Source organism: Solanum stenotomum, chromosome 8, assembly GCF_019186545.1.
Source record: "Solanum stenotomum isolate F172 chromosome 8, ASM1918654v1, whole genome shotgun sequence".
Classification (NCBI taxonomy): domain Eukaryota; kingdom Viridiplantae; phylum Streptophyta; class Magnoliopsida; order Solanales; family Solanaceae; genus Solanum; species Solanum stenotomum.
The window spans coordinates 11,788,098-11,812,593 of NC_064289.1; the positions used below are offsets into that span (position 1 = coordinate 11,788,098).

General features: G+C 34.2%; 2 protein-coding genes across 4 annotated transcripts in view; one reads left to right on the forward strand and one right to left on the reverse strand.

Annotated features, from left to right (window-relative positions):
- Nucleotides 1-390: 390 nt before the first annotated feature.
- On the reverse strand, nt 391-12,916 carry LOC125872532 (uncharacterized). 3 transcript variants are annotated; one of them, XM_049553263.1, is made up of 11 exons: nt 12,583-12,916; nt 10,496-10,551; nt 9,351-9,792; nt 6,584-6,696; nt 4,503-5,217; nt 3,622-4,020; nt 3,342-3,530; nt 3,011-3,238; nt 2,118-2,439; nt 1,815-1,998; nt 391-961 (listed from the first exon to the last, which is right to left on the reverse strand). In XM_049553263.1, the coding sequence occupies exons 1-11, from the start codon at nt 12,787-12,789 to the stop codon at nt 481-483; spliced, it is 3,336 nt and encodes a 1,111-aa protein (XP_049409220.1). In that variant the 5' UTR covers nt 12,790-12,916; the 3' UTR covers nt 391-480. The 3 variants fall into 3 exon arrangements, with proteins under 3 accessions (XP_049409220.1, XP_049409219.1, XP_049409218.1); XM_049553262.1 differs by having other exon boundaries at nt 1,815-1,995; nt 10,496-10,620; XM_049553261.1 differs by having other exon boundaries at nt 10,496-10,620; nt 12,583-12,915.
- Nucleotides 12,917-14,928: 2,012 nt separating this feature from the next.
- The window catches only part of LOC125873488 (immune-associated nucleotide-binding protein 9-like), a 33,382-nt gene continuing 23,814 nt past the window's right edge, over nt 14,929-24,496 (forward strand). The window contains exons 1-3 of the mRNA XM_049554417.1: nt 14,929-14,945; nt 15,439-15,680; nt 21,149-21,415. Of these exons, the coding sequence (XP_049410374.1) occupies nt 14,929-14,945; nt 15,439-15,680; nt 21,149-21,415 (526 nt within the window). The remainder of the gene's footprint in view (nt 14,946-15,438; nt 15,681-21,148; nt 21,416-24,496) is intronic.

Sequence of the window (24,496 nt, forward strand, 5' to 3'; positions counted from 1 at the left end):
CTTTAACTATCCAACCTTTTAATAAATAAACACGCGATTTTTGGAGCCAAGAGCGTGAAATGCAAACGCTGCCACGTGTATTAGTGAGCCACTCAATGGCTGCCAACTAATTAAATACTTTACACGTCCATTTTAGAACTAAAAAAAAAAAAAATTAATTAAGGGTAGAGTTGTCATTTCAGCATTTTTTTTTACTGTTGTAGGCCTAAAAAATTACTCCTACTCGTGCAAAATACATGCACATCACGCGTTTTGCCAGGTAAGACACGCGTGTTTATTTATTAAAAGGTTGGATAGTTAAAGTGTCTGTTTGTGCACTATGAAAGTTGAAGGTCAAAATTAAAATTTGAAGCCAAGTTTAAGGTCCAATATATGTATTATCCCTTCATAATACATTACATTGCATACAGTAACATCAACTTTCCCGTCCTATACAAACACGTATGAACGCAAGCTGACAATTTCTTGAACAAGCGTATGCTACAAAGCTCTCATATTTTTAAGTACCTCTAGATACCATGAACCATGAACTCTGGCTGACACAGTTGCCACAACCAACAGATCTTCCATAGCCTCAACCAGCTTTCCAGTGAGTAGACTTGCACCGACACGTTTCAGGCTGTTCTCCGCCAATCGCCTACCCTCAGCTCCGCTTCCGCAAAGTAAAATTGCTTTTGCTGCCAAAAAAACAGTGCGCGAAACTCGAGTGAAAATGGCATCCCCTGCTCGCAAGCTCTTTGCCAACACGTTCGCCATGATCTCCTTCCTTGCTTGAAGCTTCTTTGGCTCATCACCTTCTAGGCAAAGGCTCAGTGTATCAACAACTTCAATAATACCAGCATCCTCCATGTTATCCAGAAGCTTAAACAGCTTTGTAATAGATTTTGATGATATATCTTCTATCTCTGAGGGGTTGGTAACCAGGCATTCAGCAAGAAGAGTCTGCCGCAAAACCAATATGCTGCAAAACACACCCACAAAAAAAAAAAAATTAGCAAGCAAAGAGGTCCTCCTCCACTATATCATGTCCTTTTTCCCAACCCCGGCAATAACCCAAAGTACAACAACACAAAGCAAAACCTCAAAGGGATTCAACAAATCAAATCTTCCAGTTGAAAACAAAAAGTCGTGGATAGCAAGTAAATTGAAACTAGTAACAAATTTTAAGATGGAAAATTGCAAGTCAGCACTTTCTAACCCTACAGGGAATATCCTGCTCACAATGGACCCCTTGAGGAATTGAAGAATCTTCTATTATGATGACCAGGATATTCTATCCAGACTTCCCTCAGTATATGTTAAACTCACATCTCACCCAGTTGTAAGTATCCACAACTTCGCGACTATATATACTTGCCTAACACACGATTTGATACACATAAGAATAAAGCATGCTGCCTTAAATTTGTAGCCACCTACAAATTTTCATGACTGACCCCACAATTACAATTTATAGGATGTAACTAGGCAAAATCCATCCATTTCCCTAAGCATGCCCAAAATTAGCATTAAATGTTACATCCGTAGCTAATAGGAAACCATTGTGAATTATCATTACCAAAGACAGTTTCCTTTGACCAGAAATAGGATCTAAACTGACAAATTAAAAAGGCATTTTTGCTTTAGATGAGACCAACAGCCCATCTGAAATGCAACTTACAAGTCATTCCATACCCCTCACAATGAGAACATAGAAATTAAATTTCTGAACAAAAAAGAGGATCATCGTAAATAATTAAACTGTGTACTGCACATCATCAAAATATGCAGACATGAGAAAGGAGCTGGAAGAAAGGCAAGAAAAGTAACAGCACCTAGTACAGATTACAATGATTTTCTGGAGGAAAGCCTGGACAGCTCTCAATCTGGAGAAATTCAATTTCAAAGTCTCCGGTAGTGTTTCCACTGTCAACCCCTCAATTTCACAGACAAGTTGCAACAAACCGAGCCTTAAAAACAGATCAACCTTCTCTCCCTTGCATTCTGGTTGTTCGGCTTCTGAAACAAAAGATTTACAGATGTGATAAAAAAACTGAGTAATGCTTATGTTGCTTATAGGTATTTCCACATAATCACAGACAACAGTTGAAAAAAAAGAAGGTACTGAAGTAACTAACCATTAGTCTTCAGGGTTGGAGGATCTGATATCCTTAGAGAGCTACCTCCAGCTCTAAGTGTGATTGGAGCTTTCTCCAAGGAATGTGCCCCACTGCTCAACCTCAGAGATGATAATGAATTCAGGTGGTCATCCCACTCTTGCCCAGCCACTAACATGACAGAAGATAGCCATTGCTTCACTAATGGTAGAGAGATTGGAGCCTCAGTAGGAGGACCATAGCGGTTGGAAAAAGAACTTCTAAGGTATTCAAAACCAGCAGGTCCCTTGATTAATGGTTCCAACAATTTGATGCGTGTTTTGCTTATTTCACCTTTGAGTTTCTGGAGGAAAATATAAGGAATTATCAAATTAAAATACATGCGCGCGGACAAGCTAAACAGCACAGAGAAGACCACTATTACGATTTCTGGTTCTTCTTTTTCCTCGTTGAAAGTACCAGTATTCATTCAAGACAAATAAGCTCAGTGTTCGACTTGCATTTATTCAAGGAGGCTCAGTCAGAAAAAGTTATGCCATATTATTAGCACTTTATGATAATGTCTTACAAGAGCTAAATGTGTCAAGAGCTGGCATAGAACTGGTGAAGCAATAAATAGGAACTAAATACTTTGCCTTACGACCTACTGCTTGGGTTAGCATCGAAATACTTTGGCAAAGATTTTTGCTGTATTTCCTTCTCTTTCCCTATACTTCAACAAGCTCCATTCCCTCTAAACTACCATGTTTGTCTCTTCCTTTTACTTTTTCCTTCCCGTCCAAAAAAGAATTCAGACGAGAAAATAGTAAATATTTGTTAATTATGGTATATTTGGATAGTGTAGAATGCTTAAATATGGTATGATTAAAAAAGTCTAGATATGAGTACCATAGTTAACAATATTCAACACTCACCTTAATCTGCCTTAGAACAAATTGCAAACCCTTGATAACCAAAGAAGCAAACAATGCAGAGCTGTTTTCTCTGTCCTGAGTATTTTCCCCTAGTTCTTTCAGGAATTTCTGGTGATTAGTATTCAATTCATCTTCAACCAAAGGTACTGAGAGTTTCCTCAAAGTAACCAAAGCAAATTCCAAAATCCTTCCAAAATAATCCATGTCCAATGTCCCTGAGTTTAGAACCTGATAAAATGACAAAACAAGAAACCTAAAGCAAGTCAGACAGCAAGCAGCATTAACAAACTACTAGTGTGGAGATATCCAATTGTACCAGCAAATTTAGTACCTGTGATAGGATATTAATATCAACGGTTTCGACTATCTCCTGTCTCCAACTTGGAGGAGACATCTCACACAGTTCATTTTGTACTTCCTTCATAGGTTTGAGAACCCAACTGAAATCAGGGTTATCCTGATTCAAGGATTGCATAACACCATCCCAGAAAGCCTCTTCCATTCTCTCTTTCACTCTAGCCTATAATGACAGATCAAGATATTGTAGGTAATCTCTCTCAGTTTATATAGAGAGGAAACAACTATCCATTAAGTAAAGCCAAGTTATTTACCTTAGCACTCTCTTTTTCTTCACTAACGATCTCCAAGCCACAACCCTTGTGAATAATTTCATTCAAAAGCACTTCATTCTCAGTCGCACGTAATAAACCAGTAGATATGTTTTTTTGAGGAGTTCCAGAGCCACGTTTATCGCACAAGTATGAATCATCTTCCACAGACACGGGCCAAGCAATACCCTGTGTACCACAACACCTTTCATTTTCATTGAACTCCTCCGAATTCTTGATTTCAGAGTTATCAGATGAACCAGCTGAACTCGGAGAACCAGTCTCCATGGAGTCAATAAACCTAGACCGCAGCTCAGAAAGAGCATGTTCCAGACGTTCAAGTCCAGCATTACCACTCAGCTGCTTGACCTTTGCCCAAATAAGTTTCTGATTTTCAATCACCTGTAACAGTAAGTTAGCTTCAAGGAATTAAGCCAGTAAAAATGTATTCTATCTCCAATTCAGTGTCCCATTTTCTCCAGACAAAATCAATAAAATGAAAATTTGAAAATAGAGACATGATATAGAGAATGCTTATCAAGAAAAACAATAATTGATATAGACACGTGGAAAAATTTAGAGGCCAGAACTTGATATTCTTTTTTTTTTCTGAGGCTGAAAACCTAAAAGGCAGCTATGAAGTAACTTGAAACTAGACTACAGGATATATATATACACATTGATAAAGATGAAGTTTAGACTATTGGTGATATATAATAAACAGAATGTCATAAACTGCTGATAAGACATTGAAATCTCGACTTGTAAAAAGGTGGATATTATTGTAGGACAACGAAATGAAAAGATGGATATTCAGCCACGAGAAAAGGCAGTGGGAGTCATCAAATGCAAATTTCAAGAACTCGTGTCTTGCAAACCCACACCTGCCTCTGGAAAGAACTGAATTCGGCAGTCAGATCATCGTAATCTCCCATAACCTGCTTGCAAGTCTGCATCAGAGAGAGCTCCAGTTGACAAGCAGTACTGATCAAATCCTCTTCTAGCAACTTGACATCCTTAACTTTCCACATCACAAAGTGAAACAGATAAGAGCACCATGCTTTATCAAAAGCTTTGAGCTGAGAACTGAAAGCCAGCCTCACTGGGCTCTCCTCTTCTGTAGATATAATGGGACCTCCTACAATAATTTTAAGCAGCAATTCGAACTCTTTAACAAAGGTTCCAGCAGATTCAGCAAGAGCAAATTCAGACTGCCCCTTTGCAGTGAAAACTGAACCTGGATGTCCTAGAATCATATATGCACAGAGAACTACTCTGACTGGGTACCTTGATAACTTGACTGGAGCTGCCACTTCCCCCCTAGCTGGGACTGAGGAAGCGGCACACTCAAGAAGATGATTAATATTTTCGAAACAAAGTACATCTCTTGGACCAAGAAGCTCATGTCTGATACTAATGCGGTACTCTAGTCGATCGAGTAATGTTTTTGCATTTTGGATGGTCGCACTTGACCCCATCTTCACTGCAAGTTGCTCAAAAGGCATTCCTTCAACAGATTTTTTGTTAATATCTAGGGTCATATATGCTTTAGCCAATGAAAAAGTTGTTCGTCTTAGTTGGATGAACCGCCTCCAGCACCTGGAAATAATGATAGCAATACGCTACAATGAGGATAGAAGAGGACAACCACAATGCATGACCCATGCTACAGAGGAAGCCAATAAATAGCACGTTATCTGTACATAATATTAGATAAACTATTGAGTTCATTTTTACATACAAGAACGTCCAAATACAAAAAACGACACCACCTCATAGCGGTAGTCAGCACATCAGAACAGAGGGAACAAACAAATTGTAATGTATATTTCTTTCTTCTTTTCTTTTTCTTTCAATTTAAGATTGTGACATATATTTCTTTACTTAAAAATGAAAAGATACTTATTTCTCAAAGAAAAAGAGTAGCAAAAATTGTTATGTATTTTAACCATAATGCAATACTCAACTCCTAGGATATGCTTCAAAAGTTTAACGTCTCTTGGAAGGGGATATAATTAAGGGTGAGCAGTTGTTTGCCATTTGCTTAATCTTTAATGCATGGTACAAATTTCAGTCCAAGAATGGGTTTGATTGCAACATCCCTCTGATAATGTAGAATCAACTACATAATTTTTTTTAATAACCTTTGTGTTTGAGCCAACTTGCACGTACCTCAATTTATTTCACGTGATACCTGCTAAATCACACCAGTGCAGGTACCAGTAAATCACCTAGTGTTTAAAATCAACTACATTTTTGAGTACCTATAAGATCTCTTTGATCTTTATAATGCAAAACCTCAACCTAACCCCTCAGTGTCACGAGAAAAGAAGTGCTAAAAGGGGAAGGGATGTAATATGATAATATATGTCATGCAATAATTGTAAGTCCTTTTTTTTTTGACACAGTAGTGTCGGGTCAGCTTGCCTGCATTTTGACTATTTAACTTTTCCATGGGGTACACCTCCCACCAACATAGATACAGAGTCTGCCAATCAAAAGATAGACATATGGGAGAAAATTACCTAAAGTTGTCTCAGCTGGAATGTAACCCCTTGTGACCCATGGGTTTCACTCACTTCATTGACCATGGGTGCAAGAATTATGAACTTTCTGAAGAGCTCACATGAAATTATATTGAAGTTCAGCACAACATAGACAGCCCCAAATCACATTATGGAAGCCTAATAAACTGAGATACTTAATTTCTTTTGCCTAAATGAACCTAGAGAGTTGCAGCAATGAAGTTCTTGAAATGCCCTACAACCTACTTTTAAACATGTTTGCTGAAGGAATCTGGAACTTGACTTTCCATTCAGTTCACTGACTTCCTTCTTGATTAATAAAGTAAAAATGACAAAAGCCTACTTTAGTTTTAAATTGATATCAACATTAATTATCCACAGGAAGAAACATCTAAAATAATGAATGCAAACATAAAGAAAGTTCATAGCTACAAATTTACCTTGCTACGTTAATAGACAAAAACTCCCCCCACGCAATTATGTCTGAACAAGAACGACGTGAACTTAGCAGACTTCGCCTCTGCTTTAAATACTCTGCTCTGAGCCTCTTTGCCTAATGATTACAACAATATTAGACATTGGTATAGCAATGATAGCTTGCACTTACTTCATACAAGAAAAATTATAAATCCATTATGAATCCAACAACCAGCTAACACAGGCAAAATCTATTGGGTCAAACATGTTTAACATCAACACCAATCAGACAGCATTCAGGCACATGTTTCATGTTAACTCTGTGATATCTTACTTTATTTAATGCCTTAATTGAAGGGGAAAAGGTCAAATTTACCCCTCTACTTTAAAATTTTGTCTACATTTAACCTCCGTTATACTATCGGGACAAACTTACCTCTGTGGTTAGCAAAGTTATCAAAATTACCTCCAGCCCTAACAGAAATCCCCAATTTTCAGATTCAGATTTTTTTTTAACACACTTATTTATATCTGCAAGTTCAAAAAGTGGCTGCAAATTCACTAACTAATTGCTAAACCATATTTTAATGGAGTTTCTCATGGGCAATAATTGATTCCAAGAACACAAAAATTGATTTGATTCATTTGATTTGATTCATTTAATATACACTTGTAATATAAAAGACAATTAGGGGGTGTTTGGATTGGTTCTTTTTAAGTGGATTATAAGTTAAAAGTCATAAGTTGGGAACACCCAACTTTTGATTTTTGACTTTTTTTGTCCTTTTTCAGCTTTAAAAAGTGCTTAAAAACACTTTCCAAAAATAGCTTAAAAACCAAAAGTCACTAAAATAAGTCAATCCAAACACCCACTTAATCTATTCATGTTATTTTACATGTCGCAACAAGTAATTTAATTAATCGTGTTTTTAGGTTACATATCTATGTTAATTATAGAAAGTTACCTATAAAAGGATATTTAGTAACCTAATAATGAAGTTCTTTTTATATTGTCAATCAATGTATAAAAATTACCAAAAAATGTATAGAAATTAAACTCTCTATATATACACTACATAAAAATTTAAAAAAGGTCCCTCATATCAGCATCTCTTAAGAAACAGGATTCAGCTGTCAAAAAATAGTGGATCTCAGTGGTTAACTCCAATAGTTAGACAAAGTCTTGTCTTATTGATTAGTCCTCTAATTTGACCCACCAAAAAAGGTATAAATCATCCAAGATTCACCTCTTTTCAGAATAAGTTTTCATTTCTCTTATACATTTTGAAACTTTTCTTCTTTTTTTTTTCAAATATAATTAACAGAAGAGGGAAACACGTTTCAAAAATTAGAATTTCCCCATCAAATTTTGTGATCCTTCTAAAACTTGGAATATGTGAGAATTTGTAATCATTTCTTAGATAATACGGATTTGGTATTTGGTAATTTTGTTAGGACTGGGATAATTTTGAAAACTTTGCTAACAGCAGGGTAAATTTGCCCCTATAGTATAACAGAAGTTAAATGCAGACAATATAGGAAAGTAGAAGGGTAAATTTGACTCTTTTCCCTTAATTGAATGTGGATACCAGAGTCACACTACTAGACACCAATATGACGCTTTGTTCCTGTATGATGTTTACATGACAAATAAGTGTAGTTATACAGGATAGACTTTTTGAAAGGGCAAAAATTGGTTTAGCACAAAAACTAATGAAAAATACTCCAATGATCACCTTTATCAGGACCAAGCCTTTGATCAGAGAACATGAATAGATATAGACATTTGATGTAGTACTAGATGCTCTCATATAGCATGTCAAACTACGTCAAATGCTCTTTTTGATTTTTAATGTGATTTTCAATCACCATTATACCCAAGGATGTTCAACAGCTTGAGCTCTATTGCCTCTGATGTTAGAATGAAAAAAAAGTGCAGAGAGCTTCTGAAACTGATAGGGCGATTCCATGGCACTAATCTGGAATCAGACAGATTAGTGTGGGGACATCACATCTGTAAACAGAATTTACAACTGGGGATTACTTGGAAGTGCAGGTCCTTGGAAAAAAAGCTAGAAGAGTGTGGCCCCAACCAAAGTGAAATGCTTCACTTGGTTGGTAGCCAGAAGAGCCTACTTGACTCATGAGGCTATGCAGAAGAGGGGTATCAACATTGCATCAAGGTGTTTTTTGTGCAAAGAAGCTTTGGAGTCCAACAAGCATCTGTTCCTTCATTGTAGTGTAACAGCACAAGTCTGGGATTTATTTACCAATAAAGCCAATGTTAACTAGGCCATGCCAGAACACACAGCAGACTTACTAAGCTATTGGATCAGAAGGGGAGGAAACAAGAGTCAGAAGAGGTGGTGGAAAACAGTCCCAGCATGTATTTGGTGGAACGTCTGGATAAAAAAGCAATCAAAAAATTTTTGAAGCGAAGGAATGTGCTATAGTCTATACAAAAGATTAAGTGGAAAGTTATCACTGTACTAGGTTTTTGGTGAAAAGAACAAGATATAAAGGAGGAGATCGAATCAGTGGATTTTATAGGATCTTTATAAGTCTTTTTCTATAATATATTTTTGGAGGTGGCCAGCATAGCCCTTAATGCTGAGGAATACAAAAAGTTACTAGTTTCAAAAAAATAAATTTGCAGAGTGCTTCTTTAAGTCTTTGTATCAATTATAAATTCCCTCAGTAAGTTTTTTCCCCTGTTTGGCCTCCTATTCATGTTGAGTTCCTTAATAGAATACATAGTAACCTTTTGTGTTCAATGAGATTAACACATACCTTTTGGAGACGATTCTCCAGTTGATCTTTTAGTCTTATCCTCTCAATCTCCCGTTGACTATATACAGAGTTTGCTATCTGCTTAACTTGTAATATTCTTGCACGTGCCTTTGATCTCTCTGCTTCCAGAAATCCCAGTCGCTTCTTTTCAGCAGCAGCCCGCTTCCGATGAATAGCAGCCCGGACACACTCCCTGTATTTGCTCTCTTGCATTACCCTCCTTGTTAGCAACTGTGAAATTCGTTCCCTTTTTTCAGCCTTCCGTTGCCTACATTTAAGAAGAACCCTCCGGTTCAATTCTGCCCGCTGAGCTCGTGACTCAACCTTATTGCCCAGCTCATCACGTTCTTTCTCAAAACGCATTTCCACAGCATTTTTAGCTGCTTGTCTAAGCTCATCTAATCTTGCCAAGCGCTTCTGAACTTTCGCAAGGATGCTCAACCTGTTTAACAAGTACAGAGCCAATAGCAACCATAAGTGAATTTGAGGCCTATAAAAAGTTGTATGTACAATAATTAGACTGGGGCTACCAGTAAAACAACAGGTTGGGCTTCGACTTGTCATTTCGCATTGAAATCTTACCCCTACCCAAAGTTAATTACGTTCGTTACAGTTCTCACATTTTGCCAAGTTCGCACTTCTCAACCTTATCCTTTATTCTCTTCCACACAAAAATCCACTGTCATGTGGGTTACAATTAATACAAATGATCGAACCAATTGCCACCACCTTAACATAGTAAATGAGTTGTTGGGTAGACAATTGTACTTTTTCCTGTTTACTCATTTACACATTTACTGTGCAAAACAAAAACCTAGTAACTCATTTACTATGTTAAAGAAAATTTGTCAAAAGAAAAAACTCAAGAATGATGAATTTATACAGACTAGAAATGAGCAACACTCACTCCAGCCCTTCCCAACTGGAAAACAAAAGGAAACCATTAGTTAAGGGAAAGGAAACCATAAGTCATACATGCAACATTAAAGGCTTAATTTCTTAAATCATCACAGCTCAGCTCTTAACATGATGCACGTATGAGTTATGACACTCTTTTACCAATAAAAAAAAGTATAACACTATTGTCCAAATACTTATGTGTGATGAAGAAGATTGACAAATATAGAGAAGCCCGAACAGTTTACCTCTTCTTTTCAGCAGCAAGAAGCTTGGCTTCTAGTTGCTTTCTAAGCTCCCCATCCTGCGACAATGAGCATGTCGACGATCTCAATTTCGGCCGTGCCTTGCTCGACAATAACTCATAAAATTGCTGCATTTTATTAATGTTTGGTCAACAACTCAACATAGAGTTACCACATCACGCATAATAACATATTGATAAATTCCTGGAGTAGTATTCATTTATACTCTAAACCATCAAAGCAGCCAGGCAACTTATTTCAAGTTAAAAAATGCCTTAGCATAATACTCAACTACAAGTTCTGAAAAAAATTGGATTGTTCTCCATGTTAAGCAAATACTTGGCTGATTCAAGTAAACCATTATTTTTAAGAAAGTGAATCAAGTAAATTGAAAAGCACACTATTTCAAATATTACATCGGACTATATTTTTAGGTTCAAATTCTTTGTGGTAATATCATTCTATATCTTGTATTGTTCAAGAGCTAGGCAAGTTGACAAATTTCTGAACAATACTAAATATGAGCCCCACATATTCTTCTAAAATGCCATCATGAACAAGTTTTTCATTTTTAACCTAGTTGTCAACTAAACAATTAAAATGAGGTGAATTAAATAAAAGAAACCATAAATTCGAATTTAAAGCTCTGATTATCATGCATTGGCGGAAGAAAACATCTGTTTTGCATCTCATTTGAACTTGCTCTGGAAAAACATAATAAAAAATGTTAGATACTTAACATCACCTAAAGCAATATTTTTTTTGATGACAAGGGAAACCCGCAGTCGCTATCCTTTGGGTGCCGCTATCCTTTGGGTGCCCACAGGGTAAAACCCCGCTCATATGCAATAGCTCACAAATCACATATGAGAGGTAACCCGCACTAGGCAAGCCTGGTGCGACGAGCTCGACCCAGAAGGCAAACCCCTTGCTTTCGCTGGCAAGGGGTTTCGAACTTGAAACCTCCAACATGGAAGTCCCAAGCTCAAACCATTGGGCCACCCCGAAGGGTATCACCTAAAGCAATATTGTGCAAGTTGTACTGCTAGAATCGACTTTAACATAGTAAATGAGTTTCTTTTTTTAATGAAAAAATAGATGATTTAACATAAGATTTTAAGTCACCTTAACAAGGAACTCATATGACCTTTTAAAGTCATCAGGTCTACCAATCCTATTTCTTTCTTCCTTTTTCTTTACCTTACCTTCGTATCTATTTCTTTTCTTTCTATTTACTTCACACAAAATTTCTACCTTATTAGTCAATGCATGAATGTGTGTGGTTTAGAGTTTCAAGTTTATAAAAATTCAGGATGAATTTGGGAATCTAATAAACTACTGATGGTTGATATTTTCCTAAAAACCTCCCTATGGCAGTTGATACATTTGTTGTTTTGTACCAAGAATAATAAGAAAAACAAATTCCTTCATTCCATTAAAGAGTCCTAAGCAGAAGTCATTAGCCTCACTACCATTCCTAAATTTCCAAGTGTACTAGACTTTCTTCGATAATCAAATATCCTTGGTAGATACAGAATAGAGTTTTACTGATATTAAGTATCAATTCTCTTAGCATATCTGCAATAGACAAAACCTCTACTAAACATCTGGACTAGACAAAATTATTCAAACAATATAATATATATATATAATTAGAAATCCCAGTTGAAGCTACACTGTTCGACTACATAATACTAGTTAGTTTTTATTTAACATTCTTCAATTTGAATAAACTACTAAAACAAGTTTCATTCTTGTTGGGTATCTGCCACTGTAAAGACCTATAGCCTGGAGTAGCACTTTGATCTTTCCCAATGGCATATCACTAAAAGACCTATAGCCTTGAGTAATACTTTGCTTCCCGTATGCCATACCCAGAACTTTGCTTAATTGATACCAATTCATTAATAAATAGTCAAGAATGCAAATTCATTTTCTCAACCATTTCTATAATAATTTTCATTCTACTACCACTAATTATGAATACAGAAGTCAAATTAACCTAAAAATTCCCTATCCTAGCAAAAAGGATCACATATTTGCAATATATAATAGGAACAAAAGAGAACGAACAGGAAAATTATAACTACCTGACGACGTAATTCGGCGTCCTTCAGCTTGGTTTCAATATCTTGGGCGGTAATAATGGAAGGAGTTTTGGTTTCAAGAAGGCGTCGGCGAAGGCGTCTAGGGATAAACGACGCAGTCGCATTATTCGAATCATTCACCGGAATGTACAAACCCATTCCGGCGACGTGATCGGACTTTGGAGTTGCCGATTCTATTCTCATCTCCATTTACAGGTGATGATAATTGAACGACGATCGATGAAATCAACCGGCGAAAGTGTTCACGATAAGGAGAAGAGAAACGGAATTGGCCTTTCTTTGAAGATTTTGATATTTTCCAGAGCTCCAATTGATTCAATTAGTTTTTAGAAGCCCCTTTTTTGAAATATTTTTGGGTAAACCGTAAACCCAAGCGGGATTTGAAAACTTATGCATGCGCTATCCACGTGAGTTGATAGGAATATTAGGATTATATAAAGTTAAAGCTTGTTATAACAATTAATAGTTCATTATAATACGATCTGATTTTCTCCCAAAGTAATTTTTACAAGTTAGTTTTATTTTTGATAGTATTGGTATACATTATAGAAATACACTCTTTGTGAATCAGACACATATGATAAGATTTTATAAGAAATATATTATATTATATATATTATGTATAAAATAAAATGTTAAAATACTTTTAATAATAATTATTAATGGATATATATAGATAAATATTAAGTATGAATGTCTAAAAAAATCGTAACTTGAAGAAATGCTACTGGTGTTTGCATTTTTTGTACATTCATATTGTTGTTGTTTTTTATTAAATTGATTAATAAATACAATTCTTTTTCTTGATACACAAAATCATTAAATTAATTTTTTGTGTACTTTTGTTCATAATGAATTAATAATAAGATTTAAAGATTAAATGTTAGTGTTTATATAATCGCATCTCGCCATAGCAATTATAAATTTCTAGACACACATCGTCAATGTAATAAGGTTTGAATGTACTAATAAGTTGCATCAAGTTATATCAAGTTATTATAATTGAAATGATAAATATATATGATTAAATACCAATTAAGTGATAAAAATTAACTGATTCGGTGCAAAAAATGAAAATTTTATAATTGACATATATAGGACTAGGGGAGTGTATGTGGGAGTTTTTTACTTATTGATCTTTAAAAAATGTTTTGACTTTTAATCTTGTTGAAGATGCTCATTTTTTACGACAATTTAGGAGCCACAAAGTCACAATTTGAACCTAATTTTAGGAGCTTAAATTCTACTCCACGTAACCCACTTAAGGGACACCTAATGGGATATCTGATTTTGCCATTTTTGGTATAATCTCAATTGGAATTATTTTTTTTTTTTCCTTTTTTTTTAAAACTATGGTATAATTACAATCCAACATGATCTAATTTACAAATAGCCAGTAAATATATAGATCATTTATATTTGACTATGATATATTTAAATGTATATACATAATGCACGAGTATATAAAATTTTATATATTTCAACTAGATTGATCAATAAATATTGATCACTTTGACAATGGCTTCTAAAGGTCCCAAACTTCCTTGGCCATAATCTTCATCTGAAGAATAACATTTCCAGCTTGTAGTATCAAAGTATTCCAAGGAGTATTGATCCTAACTTGACTGAAATGTTTATGGAGGATAATATATATATATATATATATGGTACTCATGACGGATTTGGTGGATGATCTTAAGGACAACTCGGTACACTAAGTGGATTAAGGAGAAGGGCCGCACCCTTAGATGGATGATCTTAGGATGTAAATTCTTACTTGTTCATATTTCATCTTGCACCTAGCTTTTCATATGTGCCAGAAAATAAAGAGAGGGATGTTTTAGTTAACTAGCCATTAGTTAGATGATTTTTATGTGATAAGTAATACTCCTTTTGTCTAACAATATTTGTCTATTATTGATTTTGCACACTTCTTAAAAAAAATTTAAATAGAATGATTATTTAACTATATCACTATTTGAATAAAATAAATATAATGTCTTGAAAAATATAATAAGGAAATGATAATAATTAATGATAAGGGTAAATTATGAACTAACTGAAATTATTTATTGATTTCATAAAGTAGACAAGTATTGTTAGACATCCCAAAATAATATAATGGACAACTGTTATTGAATGGAGGGAGTAATAAAAAGGAAATTAAACGTCTTTTTTGTTACATCAGTAGTAAGAGGGAGTACTGATCCATTATTACGTTAAACCATCATCATGCATCAGCCCTAAAGCAGATTTATTATAAGTTGTAATTACACGTAAGGCAGACAGAAAGTTGTGTTCGTAAATGTAAGTCAATTTTTTGGGAAAATGGAGAGCCAAAGAAAGTAGTGTTAAATGACAAACATACTCTTAACTAGAGTACTCTATTAATCAAGGATTAGTATTAGGCACTTGGATTAGAGAGAAGGCTCCAATCGTCGTTTCTCAAAAAGCACAGTAATCGTTTATTTATTAAGAATTTTAATCCTGATCAGCTGCTCAATCTACCAAAAAAAAGGTGTAGTAATTTTTTTCCTTTTAGTTTTCTTTTTGAAGTATGTACTCTGTTTTAACATGATTTCAGTAAGATTACTGATATGTGTTCTTTTTTTAGTCATACAATATGTAATAACTGATCGTATTTTGTCAACATTTACTATTATTTCACTTTCATATTTATAAGTAGCCTTTATTTAATCTATCAACGGAAAGATCTTCATGTGTTTTCTGATAACGAATTATTAAAAAGGTTGAGTTAAACTTGTCCTGGCTCTGACAATATATATATTATTCTTCACTCAGCGATGTTGTTTGATGTAGGTAATTTGATTTAACAAGATATATAAGATGGGTGGAAGTGCGCGCAATTAACAGTGATGATTGCCAAATTTCTATAAATGAAGAGCGCACACTACTTCTGGTTGGACGTACAGGTGATGGAAAAAGTGCAACAGGCAATAGCATTCTTGGAACTAAGGCTTTCAAGTCGATGCACTGCTCTTCTTGTGTTACAACTGATAGCCAGCTTCAAACTACTCAATTACAAGACGGAAATATACATAACGTCATTGATACCCCTGGTGTGTATATAGCCAAATTTCTTCGTTTCTAGGGAGATTTCTGCACTATATAGAGTAGGATCGCGTTCATTTTGAACTTACTAATTCTAATTAATGCACATATGAGTCCGGCATCTTGTTTTATTGTGTAATCTGGAAATTGCAGGACTGTTTGATATTTCCCGTGATCCTGATTTTGTTATAAAAGAACTTGTTAAGTGCTTTGATCTGGCTAAGGATGGCATCCATGCTCTACTTTTGGTTCTGTCTGTACATACTCGGTTTTCAAGAGAAGAACAAGCTTCCGTGAAATGCTTTTTGGACCTCTATGAGAGAAAAATTAGTGATTACATGATTGTGGTCTTTACTGGAGGAGATTGTGGGGTCCATCCCCATTATTCAATTATAAGTATTTTCAACATTTGCTGCACCTTTGACAATTATTGTTTTTCAACAATTGCTGGAAATTTTTACCAAACTAATCCATTATTTAAAGCAATTCACCAAAATAATATGTTTTTTAAATTTTTTACAAAAGTAGTATAAACGTATTTCTCAATAACGTTTCAGGACCAACTATGTGGAATACTGTAGTTGACGGCGTTAAGTATAGAAACGTTACTCATAGTCACGTTTTTAGCCTAATACGTTACTCTGAGTAACGTTTTATGTTTTAAAAGTACTCTAGGCCCACATCTCTCAAATACACGGTGTCGTTTTTATTTGTATGTCAATTGTGAGTTTCAATTTCAAATTCATTCACCAAAACTCTTATTAGCGATTTAGAGAAATTTCCAGCCCTAAACCTTCTATTCAAGAAATCTTCAGCCCCTTGCACTGCTATTCAAGAAATTTTCAACCCTTATGTACCTGCTACTCTGTTTTCTCCCTCTTAAATTATAAATTTTATGATTTCTCCATATTGCAGTCCTCCAACCAACCGTCTAGTAACTACAGAGAAGGAAGATTCACAATAATTTACTGCCATAAACCTTACGAAAAGCTTGGAGCATAATAATTTTTCCGGTATGTTTTTAACTCATAAAGCAGTAGAAGAAATGCTTGGATTTAAGAATTTCTATTTTCTCGTTTTATATCGTTTTTGTTGTGTAGAATACTTCTGAATAGAATCAATCAAATAACTTCGATTCTTGTATGTCGTGTTTTTATTTAGAAGATTCATGTATGTTAAAAGTGAACATTGAAAAATATTCTTTTTCAGTAAAACACTTGCACCAGTAATGAATAATTTCTAGTTTCTTGTTTCTTTTATATTTTCTAAAGAAAGTGAAAAACAAGTTATCTAACAATTTTGTGTACTACAACTAAGTTTGGTTTGATGTAAGAGGGAGGGAAAGATTGGGGAATAGAAGGTTTGGTTGAAGAATATTTAAGGGGGAGAGGAGATGAAAGTAGAATGCCAAAAAACACTCTTTTTGCCATCTTTCTGCCCTTTCTTTACACTTTTTTTTCTGCTTGTTTTAATTTTTTTCATTTTGGCAGCAAATAACATGTATATGTTTGATGAATAATTGGTGTGACTAGCTAATACTAGTTTAAAAGATTTAGTGGATGTTATATGATTTTGTCTATTTAATAATTTTAATGTCATATGTGTTTCTTTTATTTTATAGGTAGTTTTATGGCTGATAATATTGCATACCAACTAGACCCCGGTCCACTTGAATCATCTGTATTAACGGAACAAATTACCCATAGATCACGGGATATATGGGATGGAAGTGTTAATATGATTCTAAATACGAGGAGGTGTGATGGTAAATTTTGGGACCTCGTAAAGAAATATCCCATCCCTCCTCGAGTCTTAGAAGTGATTCAATTATCTGGATTGTACGGTGTTTACAGGTCTCATCGGCCTATGATTGATCGTAGTTTGATCACTTCCCTAGTCGAGAGATGGCGTCCTGAGACACATACATTTCACTTTAGGACGGGTGAGGCAACTATCACCTTGCAAGATGTAGAGGTGTTGTATGGCTTACCTGTGAATGGTCATCCTGTACTTGGTAATGAGTTGATTAGGACTATAGGAGATTGGCAAAATATTTGCCAAAGATTATTAGGTTTTACTCCATGTCCTCAAGACTTCAACCATAATAGCCTTAAGGTCTCTGCACTTAATGCGCATATGCTAAGGCAACCACAGTTGACGGACATGGCAACACAAGATATGGTTAATCAAAAGGCTAAGTGTTACATGTTTTGGATGATTGCTGGTATGATGATGGCAGATACATCTGGTAGTTTTTTAAAGCTTATGTATATTCCCATGCTCGAGGACGTCAATGCAATTGGGTCTTATAGTTGGGGTAGTGCGACCTTAGCGTGCTTCTATCGTTTTCTTTGTAAGTCCTCACAAAGTAACCAAAACGAGATAGCTGGATTTCTACCACTACTTTAGGTATGCTCAATAACTAAATAAATTATTTATTAATATTTCTTGTAGTTCAATTACTTAAATTATAGATTATGTTTAGATTTGGGCATGGGAGAGAGTTACGGTCCTTAGACCACATGTAATAGCACAAAGAGACATCAGAAATATTTTTCCAGCTGATTTACCTAAAGGTCCACATGCTACTAGATGGTTTGCACGTTTTAGTTGGACCGACACTACTAAGCATGTGTTGAAAGTGTTTAGGGATGCACTTGATTCCATGACGGAGGATCAGGTACGATATAATATCAATTTTGTTTTAATTTTCATGTATATTGTAGTTTAAACTAATTTATTTTTTTCTTTTCATGTAGTTTATTTGGGAACCATATTTTGATGAGTTAATTGAGAGTCTTCCTGACTATTGTCGCATTGGACGAGATATATGGCGTGTTAGAGCTCCAATTTTTTGTTGGGATGTCGTCGAGGTTCACTTGCCTGACTGAGTTATGAGGCAATTTGGGTTGAAACAGATGATACCAACTCCATTTTTATTTGATTCGACACATTTTCACCATGACCGTCGGGGAAGACCAAATACAAATTGGGAGTTGGAGCATGCACAATGGTTGCCTTTTTGGAACCAACGACTTCAATATATTTGTGAAGCACCAATCAATCGTGAACCACTTCGATATGGCGACCCCTACCTTTTTTGGTTTAGACGCATTACTCGTCTTGTTATTGGTAATCCTACTCTGTGTCCTCAACAACAACAAGGTTATGTGCCAAATTCAACGGCATACGAAACAATGGTAAGTATTAGCTTCTGTTCTTTTGCTTGTTTGAATTGATTATAAGTTGTTTATTTGTGTACTAAGAGACTTATTATGATCCAACGATAGCCTATTAAGCTTTATACGTCATTAGCATTTGTCTGCCAACTCCCAAAATAAGCATTTTTGTGCAACAGAAAGACTTAGAATCTAACTAAATATGTGTGAGTAGTTTGGCAATTAATATTTTAAGTCTTTGTCCAAAATTTAATGTAATGCACAACCCATTGTAATGTTACNAGTGAAAGTTTTGATGAATATTGTTGGAATATGCAAAACATTCCTTACAACAACATTTATTTTATAATCACATGTGGTCAGTTTGAAAAATGGGGAATATGACTTTAACATAGTGTTGTAACTAACAGTCACGTTTTTAAGGTAAAACGTTACTATGAGTAACGTTTTATAGCTAAATTTGCAGGATTCGATTCTAAATTTGCAGGAGTCGAAGGCCCGTGATTGGATTCTTTAGAAACGTTACTCATAGTAACGTTTTACACCTAAAACGTTTCTCATAGTAACGTTTTAGGTGTAAAACGTTACTATGAGTAACATTTTAAATTTGCAGGATTTGATTCTGAATTTACAGGATTGGATGTGATTGGATTCTCAATAAACGTTATTGTGAATAACGTTTTACACCTAAAACGTTACTCACAGTAACGTTTATTCATTTAACGTCGTCAGATCCGTCAGCTTTTCGTCCGTTGAATTTTTAAAATAAAAATAACCTAAAACGTTACTATGAAGTATGTTTATACTACTTTTGTAAAAAATTTAAAAAACATATTAGTTAGGTGAATTGGTTTTAAAAATAGCTTACTTTGGTCAAAGTTTCCATTGTTTAATCTCTCTGTGTTCCGAAGAACAGCCTCTTAGTCAAGGTCAGCATAAATCATAATGTTCTACTAATTGTTTTTTGCTATTCTTTTGCGTTTTGGTTGATCCGAACTTGACTTTAATTTGTTGAAACTACGTAAAACTTACAGGTTTAGATATTAATGTTGTATTACTTTATCTACATCTTAATCTGTCCCTGTGTTGTTGTTGTAGGTAATTTGATTTGAATTAGGTAAAATGGGTGGACGTGAAAAATGGACGCTAGTTCTGCTGGGTCGGACAGGTAATGGTAAAAGTGCTACAGGCAATAGCATTCTTGGAAGAAATGCGTTCACTTCCAAGTATTGCTTCTCTGGTGTTATAAGTACTTGTGAACTTGCAAGTACTCGACTACACGATGGTCTAAAAATTGAAGTGATTGATACTCCTGGTATAGCCAATTCCTTTATTAGCTATAATAATGTTTTTCATTAGCATTTTTGTGTACTAACTACATTTGATTAATTATCTTCCTTTTTTCCTTGACTAATTGAAAGATTAAGATTTCTATGTTTATGTGTTTTAAGATTTGTTACGTAAAGAATCTTGTTTATTATGTTAATAGTATATATAATTTTGTTACTGGATTTGCCTGACTTGTACATAATAGTTGTATCCTTTTGTATTATACCATTGCAACAAAAGAAACATTTAGTCGCAATAGATTTTCCTTTTGGTTAGCGGCAATTCATGAGTTAATGTCATTATATCCAGAGTTGTTAGGCATTGATATACAGTGTTGGTTATAAATATCTATATATATCATTGTTGATGAATATCTATATCTATATGTTAGAAACATATTCATCAGCTTCCTGTTTCTTTTCATCTTTTGTAAAAACATATGCTTTTTTGTTAAATTGTTCTTGAGATTACTGATTGTGGAGGTTGTTGAATTTGCAGGGTTGTTTGGTTTTTCTGATGAACAGTGTTGACACCTAATTTTGACCCTCCACAATATAAATTAATTTTCGAGCTTCTTCAATTTCAAACGATTTAAAATAATTAGTTTTATAAAATTTCCAAAAAACAAAAACAATAGTATAGTTTGCAAGATTTTTAAATAGTTTTGTCACTTCTCATATTTTTTAGATGATATATATGTTTTACATAATTATGTATATAATTAGTATATCTTATGATTATTCAAAAATCGTCTCAAAAAAGATCTTATATTTTAAATATTAGGAATGGTTACAATTCTGAATTAATGAGTTTTACGAAATTCAAAATACTTTCAAGTTATTTTTAAAGTAATTTTATTATTTTTTAATAATAAATATGTGTGTTTTTTACAATCACGTTATTTTATAAATATTTGAAAATCATCACAAAAGATTTTANACTGATTGTGGAGGTTGTTGAATTTGCAGGGTTGTTTGGTTTTTCTGATGAACAGGATTTTATTGGAAAGGAAATCGTTAAATGCATGGATTTGGCCAAGGATGGGATCCATTCTGTTCTTTTGGTTTTGTCTGTGCAATCACGATTTTCTAGTGAAGAACAAGCAGCTGTCCTAACCTTTGAGAAGTTCTTTGGTGAAAAGTTTAAAGATTACATGATTGTTGTCTTTACTGGTGGAGATGTACTTAAAGATCAGTCTTTGGATGAGTACTTATTGGACAATGGCTGCCCGGACTGTTTATTTATAAAAGATTACTTGTTGAGTTCATTTTGTCCGATATATTTGCACTCTATTGTTTGGAGTTTGGAATAAGCTTACAGATTATACTATGTATCTCTTCTATTTTAGTTTTGTCATTCTTCTGTCCAAAGATGGTTCGTTTGGTTTCTCTTTTGCGAATCCTGCTAAAATGACAATTGACTAATTCTTTGTTTATATTCATATTTATTGTTGCTAAAAGGTATTTTTGTTGTAGTGCTGTGACTATGGTAACTAGTAAGTTCGATAAACATTTTCTCTTATGCTTCTCACAAATGTTAATATTGTTCTGAAGTAGTCTTCTTATTACAGGAAACCATTGAGAAGTGTGATTCTAGACTAGTGCTCTTTGATAATAAGACTAAAGGTATAAAGAAGAAAGCTGATCAATTGAAACATCTTCTTTCGCTTGTGAATGGAGTTTTAAAAAATAATGATGGTGTTCCTTATAGAACTGAATTATCCAAGGAATTAAAGGTATTTCTTTAACAGTTTGGATGGATTCTATTCTTAATTTTCTGTTACTACTTTTTAAGGAAGTTAAGTGATGATGTTTTTGGTACTTCCACCCATTTTTTTTTTAATATTGTGAAACTTCTTGATCAGGCATTGGAGGTTAATTCCTTAATTGACGATTTTAAGCATGTGACAAATGAGTTGAAGGGCTGACTGAAAATATATGTCATTAATTTTGAATATATAACTGTTCCTTCTTATGTGTTTCTGGACTTGGCTTGTGTAAATACACTTAGGTCTAACTCAATCACAAAAGCTAATTGAACCACAATTATTTTGTTGCATCCAGAGTCGCTAAAGCCTCTAGCAGCATATATATATATATATATATAGAGTGTTGGTTATAAATACTCATATTCTATTATCATAAATAATTGTTGCATAATTCTTGATTAGTTGTAGTGTGCTCTTTATAGCATCTTTCCAATAAATATTAATTCCTTGCATAACTTGTTTTTGAAGATCATGTCAAGTAAATGTAGTGTTCTCAAACAAGAGAACATAACAGTCAACTAGTTCTTCAATGGAAGTGTAGTAGTAGATTGGCTGATATATAGGGGTTTTCAATAGTAAAATTTCAAGTTAAAACGTATAAACTAATTTAATTCAATGTATCTAAGTAAGCTGAAACATAGTTAAAACGTATAAACTAATTCAATTCAATGTATCTAAGTAAGCTGAAATAACATTTTAGATATTTCCTTTAAGTGAATTAAGAAAGTGTATTATCCAACTTGTCCCTTGTATCTTGTTCTGAAAAGTCGAGTACACACTCAGACTATTGTGGCTATCAATGGCAGCGTCAGAAATTTTATCAAGACTGTTCAAGAATAATGGTGTGCGGCTGTCAAAATAAAATAAAAAAATATTATGCTATTTCGGGTTCAAACTTGGAGCCTTTTCATTCAAATGGACATATATATCCAATGTAATTTTTCGACGAAGATTATTGGACGCTATATCTATGCCCATGGTGACTACCTATTATACATATATACTTTTTAAAATTAGAATAAATTTATTTTCAGTGACAAAAGTATTTGCTATATTTTAAAAAAAAATAGTAATAAATTCTTTCATATACAAAGATATTTTTTTAAAATTATCTGATTTTAAAGCTTGGGAAATGTTGCCTATCCAATCTGAATTTCCCGCGAATCTGTGTTGGCAAATCTCTGACTGAAATGTTTATGGAGGATAACGGTGAACTTCCCGGCAGATTTGGTGAATGATCTTAAGGGTAGCCGAAGCACTAAACATCTCCGGGGAAGGGCCGCACTGTAGGTAGATGATCTTAGGCATGTAAATTCTTACTCCCTCCGTCCCAAATTACTTGTCCATTTTTATTTTTTTTTTGTTATCCCTAATTACTTAATTAGTAACAGAGGGAGTACTTATTATATTTCATCTTGCGCCTAGCTTTTCACGCAGGGTCAGTGAATAGATTTTCAATCCTAAAATTTGGAGTAGTTCATGCTTGATTCTTCAGTTATCCAAATTATTAGGCAGACAGGAAGTTGTCTTCGTAAATCGTATGTGAAAATTTTGGGAAAATGAGAAGTCATGGAAGATTCTGTTATATGACAAACATACCCTTACATATTTATCAGGGATTAGTATTACACACTTGGATAAAGAGAATGTCCAATCGTCCTTTCAACAAAAGGCACAGCCATCGTTTCTTTATAGGAATTTTAATCCTCATCAGTCATTCAATCTACCAGAAAAAGGTACAGTAATTTTTTCCTCAATATACCCTGTTTGTTTTTAACATGACTTCATGAAGATGACTGATATGTGTTTTTTTTTTTTTCAATCTGTAAGAATTAATCATATTTTTGTCATCTTAATCAATACGTTAACTATTACTATTTCACTGTCATATTTATAGTAGCCTTTATTTAATTTATGGAAAGATCTTCATGTGTTTTCTGATCACGAATTATAGAAAAGGTTGAGTTAAACTTGTTTAGGACTCTGCTGTTCTTTTTTTATACTACTCTGATCGATTCAGCCATGTAGTTTTGGTGTAGCCGTGTAGGTAATTTGATTCAACAAGCTAAGATGATCTGTGATGATTGTGAAATTTCTCTAAATGGAGAGCGGACACTACTTTTGGTTGGACGTACAGGTGATGGAAAAAGTGCAACAGGCAATAGCATTCTTGGAACAAAGGCTTTCAAATCAATGCATTGCTCTTCTTGTGTTACATTCAAACTACTCAATTACAAGACGGAAACATACTTAAGGTCATTGATACCCCTGGTATGTATACAAGTAAAGCCAAATTTCTTTGTTTCTAGGGAGATTTTGTACTATATACTCCATAATAGAATCGGATTACATTCATTCTGAACTTGTTAGTTCTAAATTAATGCACATATGATTGCTGCATCTTGTTTTATTGTGGTAAATGGTAATCTGGAAATTGTAGGATTGTTTGATTTTTCCTGTGGCCCTGATTTTGTTGTAAGAGAACTTGTTAAGTGCTTCAATCTGGCTAAGGATGGCATCCATGCTGTACTTTTGGTTCTGTCTGTAC

Bases quoted from the DNA above. Each gene is read 5' to 3' on its own strand.
- LOC125872532 (XM_049553261.1), bottom strand. From the start codon at position 12,789: ATGGAGATGAGAATAGAATCGGCAACTCCAAAGTCCGATCACGTCGCC. The intron at 9,793-10,495 runs GTAAACTGTTCG...CTTGTTAAACAG, and splicing joins CTTGCTGCTGAAAAGAAGAG to GTTGAGCATCCTTGCGAAAG. The intron at 1,999-2,117 runs GTTAGTTACTTC...CTTTTGTTTCAG, and splicing joins TCCAACCCTGAAGACTAATG to AAGCCGAACAACCAGAATGC.